Here is a 20,212-nt window from a genome sequence, read left to right as displayed (position 1 = left end):
CAACCTGTTCTGACAGGCTTGCTGGTCCCCCTGACTGGCTTCTTGCTGGAGTTGGTCACCTAAAGTAACTCAAAGTAACGATGTTGATACTTTCCCAAGTAAAAAAAAAAAAAAAGATTTCTAAGTGTCAAATTTATTGATTTTGCAAATGCGTATTCACATTGAAGTAAAAAGTGTATGCTTCTTTTAACTTGTAATTGCTGTTTCTCCAGAACCCTCCAGTGGATCTTTTTTATTTTGTCATCTAAAAATACATTAAAGTGCAGTCTATTTTTATAAATTGTTGTCAGAATTCGTGCGTGTCTCTTGTATTTCTTCTCTAATTGTTTTGGTGCTGTTTAAATGATTACACATGTTCCTTTGTGTAATCCTGACTGCTCAGAACCACTGCTATCAAGGGTTGAGCTAAGGGTTTGACAAATTAAACCTACTAGTCCTAAAGAGGCTGGTAAGTGCATTACACAGTAGGATCGTACAATCACACCATTTAATACACTCCATTTCCTCACATGTATTGTGCACATTAGTAAATTTAATTTTCACTATGAAGAGCTTTCAGATGGTCATTCTTTGAGGAAATTGTAGCCTCTTTCCACAATTAATCTTAGAAGTGCTAGCATCAAGCCTCGAATGAATGTCTCAATGAAAAGCAGAGTGAAACCTTGTAGGAGGACATATACAATGCATTCCAAAACCCTGTGATGGCAGAGAAAGGTGGATTTAATATTTATTCAGCAACCCCAAAGGTGCCTAAATATAATTAGGCCTTTTGCGAAACAAGATTAGCTGGAATAGGTGCTCCACCCTTTAGACCCAGAAGCAATTACTTCTAAGGCACATCTAGCATTTATTTGCATTTCCTGTAGCGGTACTAGGTCACATCCTGCTGTCATGAAAGAATTTAAATGTTTATGTGGTCGGGTTTTAATGTAGTGGGCCATTTACAGTAAGGGAGAATACTCCAGCACCACGGGAAGATACTGACCGAGAGACTGTGAATAATGAGCGTGAGGACGAATTATGCAGCTGTAGAGTGTTAGGGTAAAAGGCTATCCCCCTCCCTTCAGTCACACCCAACATACTCAACCAGACAACTATGGTCAGTGCCTGCTCCAAACCTCCAGATGAACCTGTTAGGGTACATACACCAGCATGAAACTGAATTATCACTACATTATATGTATCTGCATTAGGTAACCAAACTGAGGACAGCAACAGATCCGTGCCCTTATACGCAATCACCCTCATGGAGCAGACAATTGATGAACAGAATCAGAGGAGGTGTAACTAAATTAACCAAAAGGTCTGAAAGAATGAAAATGCAATAATAAATGGAAGTTAATGTTACTCTTCTGTTTAGAGTTCCATGTGAAAGTTCTCGTTTGGAGGAATGGAATACTTTGCATAATTATGGGTGCAGGTCAGTTCTGAATAAAGAGCAGTTGTAGTTGCATGCAAATTAAATTAGAGTGGGTGGTTCTTCCAGCATCAATTATGTGTTACTCCATAAAAGATATATAGTACTTGCACATTAGTAAGAAGTGAGAAAAGTGGTTTCACACACGAACAATTTCTTAACAAATGGGCCACAACATTTGAAGATGATAGTTTCTCATTGATGGGCAGCATACATTATCATGTCATTGTGCTCATCTATTTGGGCATGGTGTGGTTGGTGTTCTGTTTTATTCAGTTCTCTTTAAGGCTTGGTATAATACTTATGATCTTGCAGAATGGCACATGGTGGAACAGTTTCAGTAGCTTGGGGTTTTAATAGGGATATTCTTGCATGACTGACTCTTGCTCTCTGACATCATGGGCTCTTTAGGTGAATTTGAACAGTGTAGCGAGTTAAGAATAAAACCCCTTGCAAATATTTACTTTTGGACAACGGACTAGGCACAATTGAAGTGCCCTTCATTTAAAAAATGCAAATAATAAAAGATGGCTCCAAAAGTGGTACATGAACAAGTTTACCACATGTTGAGCCACAAATTATTACAGACGATATTTCCTGGTTTTAAAGACAAAACATGTTTCCAACCCTATTTTTCATTTGATTTCCCTTTATTGTTGTCCTGCGATTCTCATCTGTGAACAGGCTTACTTTGCCCTAATGTGATTAGCTGCGAATTGCAAAACCAGAACTAGGTTGCACATTTCCATTTGGGACTGAGAACACAAGAACATACACAGTTAACATATGCTATCTATTAAGAGGACATTGAGGAGTGAATGTATATATGTTGCACGTTCACCACTCGCCATTCGCAGTTATAAGCAGGGTTTCTTTCGTTAAGGATTTTAACTGCAGTAATATGCTAATCAACACTCAATAAATACGCTGTCATATTTATCTAGCAGGAGACTGTGTGCACTACTTATGGGTACTTTCAATGGATTTGCTAATAGTAACAACAGATGCTATGCTCTTCTCCTTCAGAGTCCAGGTCTCAGACTTTTTCCCCTGCAGTCAGATCCTAAGACAGATATTTAACGTAGATCTGAATCTTGCCTTGTTTTTGGTCCACTGCCATCGTGTTAGAGTTGTTTTTCATCCTTTCCCTCCGGCGTTACATAGCTGAAAACTCGGGCGTTAAATGAAAGAGCTAAAAGAACCGCCCCTTTGGAAGTGCTCCAAAGAGAGATGTAAGCACAGAAACCACAGGTTGCTCGTTACCAAAAAACTCCACAATACGTTATTGAGTAGATTATATCACCACTTACACTTTTACAATTACGCAATGAATGGCAGAAGATTGGGTGTAGCAGCTAAGCTACAGATGCAAATTTGAGAGGGGTTGCCATTTCTCAGAAACTTGTCACTGGTGCAAAATTAGGAGAAATCCATGTTCTGCAATCGGGATGCTCTTCTGACGCAGAATGAAAGGAACTTTTTTTTGGCACAGAAATTTGATGTTCAGTTCCAGTGATCCAGTTTATCAAAACGACTATAAATTACTACATGTGAAAAATACGTTAAGAAGTGGTCAGAATTTTCCCACGTTTGGCTAAATGGCAAAACGTTCGGTCTACACCAGGCACAATTTATGAATGCTATAATATAGCCATAAACGTTTATTGAAGTCATTCAAAATCTGATATACACAGTTTACCTAGCTCTCTACCTGTGTATACTCTATGCATTCCTGACAGCACGCATGACCATGAATAGAAATTTGGGAAATGTTACTTTGTCTTTTGTTTCGTTTTCCCAAATATTGTTACCTCTGATGTTTCCACTTACTACAACAAACATGTGATTTGTACACAGATTGATATTCTTTACCACATTTACCACTACTGCTTAAGGTTTTGAGACTTGTGTTTATAAACCTTTTCAAATTAACACTAAGTTAAGATGGAGTAGGTTTTCACAGATTTTCATAGGATCTTCCTTCTATGATACATCCTCAGTAAACCTATGAGTTCATAGACTGAATACCCATACATTGAATACGTTAGCCTTGTTTCATTTTTTGGCCAATGAGGCATATAAGTATGTGTGCATAATGTATGCATTTTTCCAGGCATCAGTCAGCCTTACTGTTCAATACGTCCGTCCAGAACCCTGTCGCTGTCATGTGTCACACTATATACGTATGACGATCACAAGGATGTCAGCTTCTCTGCCACAAATGACAGTGCTCTGGTGAAACTTTGTATTGACCTATTATAATGAGCGTGTCTGTACATGTCTCTACAAGGTTGTTGCTGATGATTTTTTAATTTTTTTATTCTATAGATGGCAAAAAAACAATAAAACAATCCAAAAAATATAAGTCAGGCTTGAAATCATATAAAAGTAAATAATAAATAGCGCCTTTTTAGTGATTGATATTGAGAAAATAATTAATTCAAAGCAACCCTTGCCCATGCATCTGTGGCACATTAGTGCTAGCTACACATGGGTAAAAGGCCTTTGGGGGACATGCTAACTGTGAACCCCAGAGAAGGTGGTGCACAGCTGGTGATTACTGAAGGTGCCCTTTAGATGAGAGCCTGAAGGGTACTAGGACACACTCATAGAACTTCTTGTAGGGCTGTGTCCCTTTGGGGTGTTCCCTCAGCTCCCTTCAAATGCAGATTATTGGAGCACCTGCAAAGGCACTGACATTGGCACAACACCAGCTCAGCCAGTGTCTCTAAACGTCCACCCTACACTGTCACAGGTAAAGAAGTATCTACTTTAGAACGCCTCTACAGCGTTAACTTGCTGCCGGGTATATTTTTATTTCTCCTATTCGACGAACGTGGGCAGTTATTCACTGTAGAAATGCAATCTGTCATAGATAAAACTAAATGCAGGTCTTAGGCCATTTCACTACATTAAAAGGCAGTGATAGGGTGATCTCAATCCTTGCATTTCAATAGGTGTCAATCAGAAGATTGATTTAAGCAAATTCGTGTTGTTTAGTTTACCATTAGTTTAGAAGTATTCATTCATTTACAAAAGCGTTATACTATTTTTGGCTAATGAAGAACTGTTTTTTTAAGTTTAAAAGTATATAATACCGCAATTTTTTGGTTCTAAACTTTTATTGGAGATGAGACTTTTTGCGCTAATTAATAAGAATTATTAGAGTGATTTCCTCATTCCATTTCATTTCTCCAACAGATTACTCGACTAAAGATTGATAGAAATCCATTTGCAAAAGGATTTCGTGATTCTGGACGCAACAGGTATGTGTGGCAGAAATTGACTTGATAGCCTTATTTAAACCACATGCATTAAAATAACTGAGCAAATGTGTGGTAATCTGTCTCTGCATTTACAACTGGAATGTTGACTGAAGTGAGTCAAATTTCATTAGAGATGAAAACGTAAAGCTTCCTAATAGGTGAGCTCTTTCACCTAAGGGCCCTTTGTACAACATCACACTTCCCAAATAGCCAGTCATTCAGCTTACACCTCATATTTACTTATCACTAATCAATCCGCTTGTGATGTGGATGCATATTGAGGGGTGAAGATGAGTGATATTGTGGCTTTCGGGTCAGCTCACAGTATTAATTTCCAGTTGGATTGTGGTAAAGAAATCATAGTTTAACTGGATAAACTAGTCTTGTGCAAGAAAGTTACTTTATATTAACTTTCATTGGCTTACAAGGTCCTGTAGAAGTGACGATGAAGAACTGAATTATACAGATATACGCAGATTATATTCCAGTTGGCACATGTGCTTATAGGGGTGGTGGTGGGGGGGGGGGGGGGGGATGAGGAAAGACTAGAGAATATGAAGGCACCCAAAAAGACTTCTGGTATCTTGCAGAGCCAGGTGTCTTGCATTGACGACTTTTTAAAAGAAAACATGGCTGAAGGGAGTGACCCATTGCACCCCTCTCTCAGCGTATTGTGTATTGATGGTGTAATCTCTAGCAGTTTGCTAAAACTGCCACCAGCCAGGCCTAACAACAAAACAGAAAGTCAGACGTGTTACACCTGAAGTGTGAAGTGAAAGGTTCCAGCTTTAACTGATCTAGTGTATTTTTCAAGTAAACTGATGAGCAACTGTATATCTTTTAAATTTGGCTCTGCCACTCTCACAGTTGTAGAAAGGAAATATTTTTTTTCGGCCTTATTCTATTCAATAGAAATGTTTGCATGTTTTTGTCTATGAACACCTTAAAACTTCTGTCATCAATCCTTTGTGTCACTGTTTACACCACAACCAATGCCAAGTTTAAGAGTCTACCATGCCAATGAGAATTTTTAATAGGTCTGATATAGGTATTGCAAGACTGTTCAATGGAAATGTTAACAGCAGAATCCTTTTGCATAGACTAAGGGTCGGTTTTGTCCAAAACGTTATCCAGCAAGTTAAAAACAGCCATAAAAGTACATGAAATTAAGTTATAAAATTATTAGACATAAAAACAAGTCTGAATGATACATATAATAAGCCAACCATCATTACAAGCCAGGCGTTAAAACAGTTAAAAAGTGATTAAATAAAAAGCAAGCAATACGCCACATAATAATAGATAATGCTTTTCCTTAGGTATATTGCCTTCTTAATAAAAAGGGCAACATTAAAACACACAAAGTGATCATTTAGTGCAAATAGATATTTCAGAGCACTCTTATGAGTTCTAATGTTCTGTGCAACAATGATAGGTTTATGATAATAACATTGAATGTTCTTATACAAATTACAGAACAACATAAAGTACAACATGCTTTGTTTACTCAAACCGTCACATGGGCAGGAGGTCATATATGAGGGAGAAAACTTCATGTTGGGGAAAGTGACCAGATGGTGAACAGTGCCAAATCTGAATCTGGTCAGGACATAACGGTGTTGGATGTTATTAACACAGGACAAGTAATATTGGCAACCCTCCCTGGAGCACAAGACATATACAAGGCAACTATTGATTTCTTCTTCTCAACCCACATTCTACATTCAGATCTTTGTTGAAAAAAGGTGTCTTTAATATGTTTTTTGGTAAATGTTAGCACCTTGGATGGATCTAGCCACACTGACAAGTTAAATAAAGTGCTGAAGGATGAGTTTACATAGGCAAGCCAAGGATTGCGAGAAGCATTATCCAAAGTTAAACAATCTAAAACAATTGATTTTGTAAAACTAGTATTCTCATTTGACCATATAGAGAACTATAGTAACAAAGGACTTATTAAAAACAGGTCCTCCAAATGCTGTAAACCAACCTTCTTATGGCCGCTCAAAGATGAGGCAGAAGCAGGTAGACAGAGCAAATGTTTTCTAAAGCTATTTTCCTCAACCTGGAGAGGTTATAGGGGGTATAACCCCACAGGCCACATAAACAGCAGTAGACACCCCTCTGGCCTTGTCTATCTCAACCATTTCTTTAATGGGTCAAGTACCTAGTTTAATTGAGAACCAAGGTCCTATAACAATTCCTACTCATTTTAGATTTAGCAAATAGAACCTGATCTGCTCAGGTACCATTACTGGTGAATAAAACACCCAGGAAGCAAAAGGAATTTACTCTGGTAATCAGGATATTGCCAATAAAAAGGATCTAAATTTTTTCGTTTAGTTCCCACATACCATTGTGTAAGTTTTAGACTTGTGAATTACCATTTTCTTAGATGCCATAAACTCCCCAAATGCATTCATCACTTTCTGTAGGCCAATGGGAGTCCAAGATAAAAGAACGGCATCATCGGCATATAATAACACAGAATAAAATGACCAACAACACAGGCTGCAGCTGCTAGTAAGGCATGTAGGACATCGTCTACCCCATTAATAAAGAGTGAAAACAAGAAAGGGGCTAATACACAGCCCTGATACCTCTCCCTACTCTAAAAGTGGGCAAACATTCCCCCCTGTAGGCCATATTGACTAAAGGTCATTTTGAAGTGTATTGACTGCTGTTCATAGTACATTTTATTTTTGGTTGTCTGATATTGACAGTCGAAATGGCTTGTTAATCTTGCTACTTAGTGTGTAGTGTAATTTGTCACACTCTAAGGCAATCATTAGAGCACAGGCACATAATATAATAAGTCTTTTTGTGAGCAGGGTTGGTCAGGATTCACTAGTCACTAGTCTGCAATTTAAGATGCCACTCTTCTAAGGAGAAATAAATAAAATCCTGGAACTCAATTGAATGTCATCAGGCTCCCGATTCAATTGCACCTGAAACAAGCATTGGCAAAGCCAACCGGCCTTGCCTAAATAAGAGCTATTGAGTTTGGGAATGTGTTTCTGTGATGTTGTACACCAGTGTGGCTGCTACATGGCTAAAGGTTAGTGGTGTGGAGTGTCGTGGAGAAGAGTGGGGGAGTAGAGTGTCGTAGAATGGAGTGGGGGAGTCGAGTGTTGTAGAGGAGATTTGTTGGAATCAGTGTTCCAGAGTGGAGGGGGGGTAGAGTGTCTTAGAGTTGAGTAGAGGGTAGGAGAGTTCAGTGGCACAGTGGCAGAGAGTATTGTAAAGTGCAGTGGTGTAGAGTGGAGCAGGTTGGAGTGCATTTAGATTGTGGGATGGATTGGATTGGAGGAGAGTGGGGTGGTATGAATTGGATTGTGTTAAAGTGGGGTGGATTGAGTGGGATGGATTGAAGTGTGGTAGATTGAAATGGGATGTGGTGGATTGTAGTGGGTTGGATTTGATTGGATTGAGGTGGGTTCATTGGATTGAAGTGCTAGGACTAGGGTGGGGTGAATTGAATTGGGGTGCTATGGATTGGATTACAGTGGGGTGGTTTGGAGAAGGGTGATTTGGAGTGGGGTGGTGTGGATCGGGTGGATTAGATTGAACGGGAGCTAGGTGGATTGGACTGGAGTGGGGTGGGGTTGCTTGGCCTGGAGTGGAGTGGATTGGACTGGAGTGTGGTGGATTGGACAGGACTGTGGTGAATTGGCTGGGATGGATTGGAGTGGGGTGGGCTGGATAGATTGGAGTGGGTTGAACTGGTGGATTGGATTTAGGTAGAGTAGGGCAGAACATTTTGGAGTGGGCAGATTATTTGGGATTGGAGTGGGGTAGTTTGGAGTGGGTAGATTATTTTGGATTGGAGTGGGGCAAATTGTTTTGGATTGGAGTGGGGCAGATTGTTTCAGATTTAATAGGGCAGATTGGAGTGAGGCAGATTGTTTTGGATTGGAGGGGGCAGATTGCTTTGGATTGGAGTGGGCAGATTGTTTTCGATTGGAGTGGGGCAGATGCGAGTGGGCAGATTGTTTTGGAGTGGAACAGATTGATTTGGATTGCTGGATTGGAGTGGGGCAGATTGTTTTGGATTGGAGTGGAGTAGATTGTTTTGGAATAGAGTAGGGCAGATTGGATTGTGGCAGATTGTTTGGGGTTGGAGTGGGGCCAAGTGTTTTAGATTGGAGTCAGGCAGAATGTTTTGGATTGGAGTGGGGCAGATCGTTTTGGATTGGAGTCAGGCAGAATGTTTTGGATTGGAGTGGGGCAGATTGTTTTGGATTGGGGCAGATTGGACGGAGGTGAAGTGGATTGGCTTGGAGTGGTGTAGATTGGATAGAAGGGTGGTGGATTGGGATGCAGTGATGTGGATTGGATTGAAGTGTGGCAGATTGGAGCGGAGCTAATTTGAGTGGGGAATATTGTTCTAGATTGGAGTAAGGGTTTGGAGTTGAACAGATTGTTTTGGATAGGAGTCAGGTGAAATAAAATAGGGCAGATTGTTTTATATTGAAGTGGCATAGTGGCGGCTCGCCGAGGGAGTGCCGCGGGGTGGCAGGGCGGGGTGGGGGAGGGGCTGGGTGGGGGCACTGGACTGGGACCTACATCGGACAGGAGTAAAGCAAGTAATTAAATAAATAAATCAAAAACTATTTACCTTGCGCTCACTGCATCGCTAACTCGACGATGTAGCGAGCACAAGGTAAATAATTGTATTTATTTAATTACTTACCTTACTCCTGTCCATCGTATGTCTGAAATCACTACTCCCCCACCCTCCCCCTCACCCACTCCACTGCCCTGCAGCACTCCCTCGGCGAGCCGCCACTGTAGTGGCATGGATTGGAGTGGGGCAGATTGTTTTGGATTGAAATTAGTTGGATTGTTTTGGATTGGGGTGGGCCGATTAGAGTAGGGTAGATTGTTTTGGATTGGAGAGGGGCAGATTGTTGTGGATTGGGGTGGGGCAGATTGTTTTGGATTAGAGTGGATCAGCTTGTTTTGAATTGGAATGGGGCATATAGGAGTTGGGAAGATTTTTTAGATTGGAGTGGGGCAGATTGGAATGACATAGATTGTTTTTTATTGAAGAGGGGCATATTGTTTTGCATTGGGGTGGGCAGGTTATTTTGTATTGGAGTGGAGCAGATTGTTTTGGTTTGGAGTGGGGCAGATTGTTTTGGATTGTAGTGGGGCAGTTTGTTTTGGATTGAGTGGGGCAGATTGTTTAGTATTGGGGCAAATGTGAGTGTGGCAAGGTGGATTGGATTGAGTGGGGTAGATGTGATTGGGCTGGATTGGATTGGAGGGGTGAATTGGAATGGAGTGATGTGGATTTGATTGGAGTGGGGCCGATTGTTTTATATTGGAGTGGCTCAGATTGTTTGGTTTTGAGTGGGGCAGATAGTTTTGGATTGGGGTGGGCAGATTGTTTTGGATTAGAGTGGATCAGCTTGTTTTGAATTAGAATGGGGCATATAGGTTTTGGGAAAATGGTTTTAGATTGTTTTGGGGCAGATTGGAATGACATAGATTGTTTTGTATTGAAGAGGGGCATATTGTTTTGCATTGGGGTGGGCAGGTTATTTTGTATTGGAGTGAAGCAGATTGTTTTCGATTGGAGTAGGGCAGACTGTTCTGGATTGGAGTGGGGCAGATTGTTTTGGATTGGAGTTGAGAAGATTGTTTTGATTTGGAGTGGGGCAGATTGTTTTGGATTGGAGTGGGGCAGTTTGTTTTGGATTGAATGGGGCAGATCTGAGTGGGGCAGATTGTTCAGTATTGGGGCAAATTCGAGTGTGGCAAGGTGGATTGGATTGAGTGGGGTAGATTTGATTGGGCTGGATTGGATTGTAGGGGTGAATTGGAATGGAGTGATGTGGGTTTGATTGGAGTGGGGCCGATTGTTTTATATTTGAGTGGCTCAGATTGTTTGGTTTTGAGTGGGGCAGATAGTTTTGGATTGGCGTGAGGAGGATTGGAGTAGGGTAGATTGTTTTGGATTAGATTGGTGCAGATTGGAGTGGCGTAGATTGTTTTGGATTGGACTGGGGCAGATTGGAGTGGAGCAGATTTTCTGGATTGGAGTGGGGCAGACTGTTTAGGACTGCAGTGGGGCAGATTGCTTTGGACTGACTGGGGCAAACTGGAGTGGGGCAGAGTGTTTTTTGGATTGGAGTGGGGCAAGTTGTTTTGGATTAGAGTGGGGTATATTATTTTGGAGAGGGACAGATTATTTTGGATTGGAGTGGGGCAGATTGGAGTGCAGTGGGTTGTGAAAAATGGAGTGTGGGGGTGACATGAGGTGGATTAGTGTGGATTGGAGTGGGACAGATTGGATTGGAGTGGGGTGGAAAATTACACATACGAAAGAAAGTGTGTAGTTTTGCAATATATAGAACAAGATAATTATCATCTTTTAAGAACACTGCCCATGAGCAAAAATAAAACAAAATATGAGTGCAACATGAGAAAAGAAGAATTTGGCAAAACAAAAGAAAGTTAACTATAGAAGACAAAAGTTAGCAATTTTGTTTGCCATGCTGGGCACATTTTTACCAGTCACATGCCTCTGTTTCCTCATCACCAGAAGTCAAAAAGAACAAAATAGTACCTCAGTCATGTGGAGAGAGGAGGACAGGCACTGATTACGTTTAATGAATCAGTGCTTGGTCCTTGCTCCACACAAAGAAACGGAAATTATATTAGGCCTGCAGTGACCAGTAACAAGGCTGTAAAGAAGCCAACAAATTGGAAGCAACAGTATGGGTTTCAAGACCTTTTTTGTTAACAACAGCGTCTCACAAGCAATATGCATGCGCTATCGCATGCTATGGCAGGCTCGAACCTAAAAATTATCAGGTCATGGCATATTAAACTGAAGGACGCTTAGTACAGAGCGAGTTTGATCCCTTTGAAACATGTGTGCAAAAAAGTGGAGAGATATTGTAACACCAATTTTGACATTCTGATGAAAATTACGTATGAGGAATCTCAGAAGGTGAAAAAAGCTGCTATTTAATAGGCTCACTCTGAATATCCAGTAGAGGGTTACCAATGTTTAGTGCACCGTGAAGGACATTTTTGGTATTGTGAATCCCACCAGCCAATATAATCTCTCTCTGTGCAATGGTTATTCATATATTGGGGGAACGTGGAACTGACTTTTTATTGTTTCATAATTACAGTCCCATTGTATTAATGTCGTTTGCTACCAAAGCTTTAATAAATCACCAGCTTTCAGGTTATTGAATAAAAAAACAATCTTGATCCAGCACTCCTGTCATTTATACCAAAACATGGTCCAGCCTCTGTATTCGCAGCCGCCTTGATGAACTTCACATTGCACTGGATGCTGCCGGCATGTCAACTACTCTTGGATTCTTGGATCTCTGCAGTCTTTGACGCCCTCTCTCACCACATTTTAAATCAGCAATAGTGGGAGTGAGAGTCAATGTTATAAATTGGTTGAGGTCCTTTTTTGCAAGTATTTTCTGAATGTGTGACATTTGCAAATTTGATTTCTGTTATTAGAATTTTTATTTTTGTACAGTATTTCTAGAAATGTAAATCTTGGACCTTTCTATCTTTGTTCACTTGTAGATAAGGTGGGAAGTCATGATTACAGATTGTATAAAATGAATAATGTTTTCTAAATGTTTCTTTAGGATGGGTTTAGAAGCTCTGGTGGAGTCGTATGCTTTCTGGAGACCTTCCTTACGAACCCTCACGTTTGAAGATATATCTGGGGCACCCAAACAGGGTAATGCATTGGTTTCTTTTTTTTTCAAATTATACACCTGCATGTGTGCGATGGTGGTTTGCCTGGGCTTTTACGTCAGTGCTTGTGTGGGCATGAGACAGTTAACTGACCGCATATGTTTTGGAAAGAGTTGCACGTTTATCAAAGAATGCATGAATGTACAAGGGCAGATGCCAAGGGTAATCTTGCTACGCTACTAATGTCCCGTTCCTCCTTTATGGTCGATCCATCCTGTACATTCCACTGGTGTTAATGGCCAGTCAGTTCCCCACATATAATACGTCATTCGAGACCTTTAATTATCTGATGTTAGGGAATGGAATCCCATTACCTCTCGAGAAAAAAACTTCGATTTTTTTTTTGCTAGATACATCAGTTGTCGCCCACGTTCTTTAACTGCTACCCACAGGGGCGCAACTATGTCTTAATTTCGGGGGGGGGCTAACATGGCAAATGAAGGGGCGTGGCTAATGTTAAAAAAATGGGGCGGGGCTAAAATGGTAGATAATCGGGATCGATTAATGCTCAGGTCAAGCGGAGAAAACGTGATGAATTCTGCATTTGAAACTGGACAACAATTAGAGCACACATTTGTGTTAATTTGACGCATTTATGTCCTATTGTCTTATGAAAAAGGAACAGAATGTACTGAATTAAAAGACCAATTTAATATATTTTACTACAAAGCACTTTAGGAACACAATATAACCAATTTTCACAATGCCATTTCAAGGCGACGACCCTTTTTCGCCAGTTCGTCAACAATTGCTTCTATAGGAGGACAATGTGCTTGTGAAATGTTTATCATTGCATGTCCAAAACCCATACCCACCCTGAACCCTAAAATTACCCCTGGTCCCCAAAACCCATACCCACCCTGAACCCCAAAGTTACCCCCTTGGCACACCAAAACCCATACCCGCCCTGAACCCTAAAATTTCCCCAGGTACCCAAAAACCCATACCCACCCTGAACGCTAAAATTACCCCTGGCACCCCAAAACCCATACCCATGCTAAACCCTCATATTACTGCTTGCCCCCCAAAATCCATTACCACCCGAACCTCCAAATTACACCCCTGGCACCCCAAAACCCATAACCACCAAACCCTAAAGCTACCCCCTTGCACCCTAAAACCCATTACCACCCTGAACTCATCCCCCTAGAACCCCAACCCCCATACCCGCGCTGATCCCTGAAATTACACCCTTGCCCCCCAAAACCATACCCACCCTGAACCCTAAATTTACCTCTGGCACCCCAAAACCCATACCCGTACTGATCCCTAAAATTACAACCTTGCCCCCTCAAATCCATTACCACCCTGAACCACAAAATTACCCCCTGGCACCGCAAAACCCATGCCCACCCTGAACCCTAAAATCACCCCCCTGGAGCCCCAAAACTCATACCTGCGCTGATCCCTAAAATTACACCCTTGCCCCCCAAAACCCATACCCACCCTGAACCTTAAAATTACCCCTGGCACCCCAAAACCCATACCCACCCTGAACCCTAAAATTACCCCTGGCACACCAAAACACATACCTACGATGAACCCTAAAATTACCCCCTGGCACCCAAAACCCATTACCACCCTGAACCCTAAAATTACCCCCCGGCACCCCAAAACCCATACCCTCCCTGAACCCTAAAATTGCCCCCCTGACACCTGATAAACCCACACCCACAATGAAACCTAAAATGCTCCCCCTCCCACCCTAAACCCCATACCCGCACTGAATCCTAAAATTAACCCCATGGCACCCCAAAACCTATTACCACCCTAAACCCTAAAATTACCCCCCAACACCCCAAAACCCACACCTGCCCTGAACCCAAATATTACCCCTGGCACACCAAAACACATACCCACGCTGAACCCTAAAATTAACCCCCTCACACCCTAAAACCCATACCGCCCTGAACCCTAAAATTAACCCTATGGCACCCCAAAACCCATTATTTCCCTGAACCCTAAAGTTACCCCCTAGCACCCCAAATCCCATACCGACCCCGAACCCTAAAATTACCCCTGGAACCCTAAAAACCATGCCCTCCCTGAACCCTAAAATTACCCCTGGCACCTGAAAACCCATACCCATTCTGTTCCCTAAAATTATCACCGGCACCCCAAAACCCATACCCACCCCAAACCCTAAAATTACCCCCTGGCATCCCAAAACCCATTACCACCCTGAACCCTAAAATCACCACCCTGGAACATTAAAATTGCCCCTGGAACCCCAAAACCCATACCCACGCTGAACCCTAAAATTAACCCCATGGCACCCCAAAACCCATACCCACCCTGAACCTGAAAATGACCCCTGGCACTCCAAAACCCATACCCATGCTGAACCATAAATTCCCCCCTGGCACCCCATAACCCATACCCATCCTGAACCATAAATTCTCCCCTGGCACCCCATAACCCATACCCACCCTGAACCCTAAAATTGCCCCTTGACACCCCAAAACCCATACCTGCCTTGAACCCTAAAATTACCCCTGGCACACCAAAACACATACCCACGCTGAACCCTATAATTACCGCCTGGCACCCCAAAACCCATGCCCGCCCGGATCCCTAAAATTACCCCCCTGGAACCCCAAAACCCATACCCACTCAGAACCCTAAAATTACCCACTGGCACCCCGATCCGTAACCCACCCTGAACCCTAAAATTGCCCCCTGGCACACTAAAACCCACACCCACCCTGAACCCTAAAGTTACCCACTAGCACCCCAAAAAAGGAACACTACAAACTTACACTACATGTGCATAATGTAAGCCGAGCAATGTAAGCAGCTTTTCTGTTAAGAGTCTGTGACACTACTTTGTAGTGATTGCCACTTCTTCCTCGATAAGTGTGTCCTCATCTTCCTGTCAGTGAACTTTTGTGGAGAGTCGAGGGCTCCTGTCTATTTATTAGGATCTGAGGAGACCAGGTCAGAAAGACAACTTTGAGAGCGTGCACTTCTCTAAGGCTCCTCTTTAATTCTATATACCAAGGGGCTTACTCTTGTAGTACTCCTGGCAAAAGTAGGACAGCAATACTCCTTGCTCACATTTGGGATGTAGGAGTACGTAAACGAGAAAGTCACATGTACACGTAGCAAAATCTTTATGAATTGAGTCCTACATTACCACTGCCACCACGACAGCAAAAATAAAGGTGTTTTCTAATTAACTCTAAAAAAGCACTTGCAAGTAATCCTTCGAGTGACATATTTATTGATAATATTAGATTATGTTTTTGCTATATAAATTACATTTATTGAGCTAAATGCATACGTTCGTAGTGGGCTTTATTCTACGAAATTCAGGGAATCGTTCACTTTCTCTTGATAGCTTGGTTCATATTACTGACACCTGAAATAAACTTCTGATTTACAAGATATTTTAAGGCTGTCCATTAGAGGAGTGCACACCAAAGTTTTCAACGCTCAAAGAGGGAAAAAACAACCGTTATTTGATTGTGCATTTAAAAAATGCTCCTGAGGAGAAAATCAAAAATTGGCACCCTTGCCCCCAATTTCTGCTGGCGTCATAGCCCAGGGTTTTGCTGTCTGTCCACTTGTATGGAATACACATTTATATAAGTGCGCAGACAGCACACCCTGGGCTATGATGCCAGCAGGAATTCCTTTACAAAGGAAAAGCGTCACCTGCACTGGCCAGCCCTTTCCCCCTGCTGTGCACATCTTCACACCCCATGCTGAACACATCAAGTGCTTAGGTGAAATCCCTGCCTTCAGGCAAGGATTTCACCTCAGCGCCACTCTAAAGGAAAACAAGAGGTGGGGGCTGGGGGTTCACTCAGTGAAACTGTTTGAGGCTGGCTGTCTGGCTCGGGCTGCTGGGCCTCTCAGAAGGCATAATAAATATCATTATCCGATCGGATGCGCAGCCTTCTTGCACCATTTCAGTGCGTGTCATCTTAGCCCGGGCTGAGGAGGCGACGGAGGGGGGGGGGGGGGGCTCAAGCCCGGTGAGCCCAATGGGTGTTGCGCGCCTGGCTACCCACATAGGTGCACAGCTGCAGACACCACTGAAACAGAATGCATATACACACATAGACAAATACATATACGCACACACATTCCACACACACCACAAACGAACAGCCGAATGTAGGTGTTGAAAGCTGACACTGAACTCTTAACAGCTGACAGAAGCAACAGCTGGACTGCAGTCAAACTGTGAGAAGAACATGAGAATTAAAGAGATTTACGCTGCCAAACGTTGGCACTCCAGTGCTTAACTTATTTTTTTACAATTGATGTGCAAGCCTTTACCTCTCCTCTTTCACTGTGCTGTAAAGCCCAAAACAACTAATTAAATAGAGTAAGTGGCCATCTTGTTTGACAGTGCCTGATAGTTTTTTTTGTATTTCATCCCTGCGGAGCAATCATCACTTTCTCTTCATTTAAACCTAGCATTCATGCCTTTATGGAGAAGCATATATTAATTAATATTGTTTTTTTCATTAATTTACGTTTAGTAGGAACCCTTGTGAGAATGTACAGATTGTTATGAAAGTATTTAGACGGAACTGTACATTGTTTACCCTGTTTGCGGTTTCATTTTATCTACAATGTTTGTCCTTGCATTTTGTTTCAGGACATTCTCCTGGACCTGGGAACGGCGTTCCAGCCAGTCACTCGCACCTTCTTTCGGGTTCCCCCTGCACCACGCCAGCATTCCACCTTGGGCCAAACAGTAGCCAGCTCTGTAGCCTCTCTGCTGCTGACTACAGCGCCTGTGGCCGCCCAAGCCTGACACTTAACCGATACAGCACTTCACTGGCTGAAACCTACAACCGACTCGCCAACCCAACCTCGGAGGCCTTTGCCTCCCCAAGGACACCCTCCTATGTCGGGGTGACGAGCGGCACACCGATGAACATGTCTATTACTGGCAGCGATGGAGATGTGCTCAGCTGCCCCCCGACCAGCCTCTCCATGCAGATTTCAGGGATGTCTCCCCAGCTTCAGTACCTCATGCCTTCCCCATCCAGCAACACATTCAACGCCAGCCAGAACCACCAGTCCTCGTACAACGCCTTCAGACTGCACAGCCCCTGCGCCTTGTACGGATACAACTTCTCCACATCCCCAAAACTGGCAGCCAGCCCTGAGAAAATGGTCTCTTCCCAAGGAAACTTCCTGGGATGCTCACCGAGCGGGACCACGACTGATCGCCAGATGTTGTCCTCTGTTGAAGGTGTCCATTTGCTAGGTGGTGGGGGGCAGCCCAGCTTCTTTGACTCCAGAGGCCTCGGGGGCTTAGCACTGTCATCGTCCCAGGTGCCTGCACATATGGTTTGATGGAACACTTAAAAAACATTTCCTTTCTTTAAATGTGTTTTTTTTTTTGCAATATGGAAGAACTCTAATTTAAAGCTTGTAAAATATGTACATAATGAGAGAATGATTATACTGGGCTATTTTACCGTATTTGCAGTTGAAATATATTCTATTGGAAAATCATTTTGAATTATTGGAACGAGGCTGAGCTTGCTTGTGATCAGTAGCTACATTGAATTTCCACCAATATCGGTTATACAAGGCTTTTATCTCTAAGCGCACATGCAGCACTAATAATCCACCTTATATTGCACTTGTCTCCTTAGAAATGCACAGTATTCCTCCTAGAAAGTAACCAAGGTGTTTTCACCTAAGCCATAGCGACCAAATAAGACTGAATTCTCCTGGCACTTCATAGTGCAGAAACCCGAGTAACAACTAAGGCCCGTACACTGCAGAGAAATAACACATAGCACTGACAGCAGCAATTATTGCAAGCAACAGAGATAAGAACAATACTAGCGGATTTGAAATTACCCAATGTAAGAGCATTAAGATGCACCACTATGGCGTGATTACCGGGGGTCGGTGTATTCTGACCCGTCTCAAAGCCTCTGTTTGCGCATGGGTAGGAATAGGGAAGTATTTAACATATCGGATAATTATCGGATGTGTTAAATACCTCCACCGTCGGTAAAGTTTGGCAGATCAAACCTGCTGAAATTTAACAGCGGATATGTGTACAGTATTTACTGTACCATGCAGATTTTTATGCATTAAACCCTGGGCTTGAGTCGGGGTACCACGTGTGTGGACGGCGTCCCCCCACTTATTTTACCGGGTGGACGCCGTCCCCCCCTGCCAAACATCTGGACTTTACTCTTTGGCCTTTCCGGGACGAGATCGGAGGCACTCCGCACGCTGCTCATGCGCTGGCTTCTTAGATGCAATCTCATCTAAGGGGTGAGCGAGGGGAGGCAATGAGCCTGATGAACGGGCCCCCCTATCAATCATTCCCTTGTCACTCCTATTTCCCTGCGAGACAGCTCAGATCATAAACCTCCTTCCTAGTCACGGTTCCCAAGATTAAAAAGGCTAGATATGGAGGACGAGCCTTCTCGTACAATGCCTCCAGGCTCTGGAACTCCCTCCCCCTCCCCCTTCGTGCAGAACCCAATCTGTTATCCTTTCGGAAATATCTAAAGACCTTGCTCTTCTCACACAAGGACTAGTCCAGCAGTTCCCTTCTCCCGCTCATGGCATCTGTCAGCGCTAGGACGGCTCAGGTAACTACTGCGCTATGTAAATCCTCTTTCCATTCCATTCAATTCCATGGTTCAAGCCACCTTTCGTGACATCACTTCCTGTTGGGACGTCACTTCCGGTGACAGTGTCCCCCTACTTCTTTTTCACAGCGTCTCCCCACTTCTTTCTTTAGGACTTGTGCCCTGATTAAACCCTGAAATGCACGCTATTCCACAAAAACTCGACATAGGTCTTATGTATCGTACCTGGAAAAATAACTTTTCCTGAGGTATGTTAATTTGTTCAGTGGCTCCTCTACAAGAGCGAGGAGCGTTGCCCCTCCTCCTGCAGTGCAGCAGGAAAACACACATAAATAAAATGGCATATTAATGCCATTTTATTTTGCCTCCAGCTCACTGCGTATAGCGCAAGCATGAGGCAGAGGGCGGGGCAGAATCCTGCTATTCATTATTACTGCTGCCGCTTTCAGAGCACATGTCGGGTTGACCGTCTGGTACCTATGGCTAGCCCAACATGCGCACTGTAGATCCAGCAATGGAGCCGGGGACAGTCCATAGCCCTAAAATGTGCACTGGGTTAGCCTGCTCCCACCAATCCTGGAGCTGCTCTCACCCTGATGAGAGCAGCTCCAGGATTGGTTTGATTAGCATTCCACTGAGCAAAATGGACGTCCTTCCATTCCTGCTCGTGGAACGCTAGGGAGAAGAAGTATTGCATATATGGTGAGTTTGGCACCGTTGCACCCTACCATATTTTTTAAACAGTAGCTGTCACTGTTTGTGAGGTGCAATAAATAGCACATTCACTCGTAATCAGCCCTAAAAGTTATAATATTTTTTTGGTGGTTTCTTTCCTCTTGATTCGATTCATATTGGAAATTGAGGTATCACACTGAGCAAGGTGCTGACTGGCGACTTGATTGATTTGACCTTCGCACATCAAAAGGAATAAGGCGACAACTTTTCTTCTTTATAATGACCTTTTATTTCATTTGTCATCTTTAATATATTCTGGAAAAGTTCCTTAAAGATTCCCATATTGCACCATGCCGTTAAATGCACATTCGTAGCCTATTCTTAGACACGCTTAAATCCCAGATCCCCTACGTTTGGAAGAACATGCTTATGGAAGCTGTAAACGCATAAAATACATTACCAGCAGCACAACCAACAAGCCGGGAAACAAATAAACCCGTATTCCAGTGACGTGTTTTTGCAGTGCTTGC

The 20,212-nt window shown here is 42.9% G+C and overlaps 1 protein-coding gene across 1 annotated transcript in view; it reads left to right on the top strand.

Annotated features, from left to right (window-relative positions):
- Nucleotides 1-17,904, top strand: part of TBX18 (T-box transcription factor 18) — a 106,112-nt gene extending 88,208 nt beyond the window's left edge. The window contains exons 6-8 of the mRNA XM_086925233.1: nt 4,619-4,683; nt 12,312-12,406; nt 17,036-17,904. Coding sequence (XP_086781359.1) covers nt 4,619-4,683; nt 12,312-12,406; nt 17,036-17,742 — 867 coding nt within the window. The 3' untranslated portion in view covers nt 17,743-17,904. The remainder of the gene's footprint in view (nt 1-4,618; nt 4,684-12,311; nt 12,407-17,035) is intronic.
- The last annotated feature ends 2,308 nt before the right edge of the window (nt 17,905-20,212 follow it).

Source organism: Lissotriton vulgaris, chromosome 6, assembly GCF_964263255.1.
Source record: "Lissotriton vulgaris chromosome 6, aLisVul1.2, whole genome shotgun sequence".
Taxonomy (NCBI): Eukaryota; Metazoa; Chordata; class Amphibia; order Caudata; family Salamandridae; genus Lissotriton; species Lissotriton vulgaris.
This window is presented reverse-complemented; position numbering and strand designations above follow the sequence as displayed.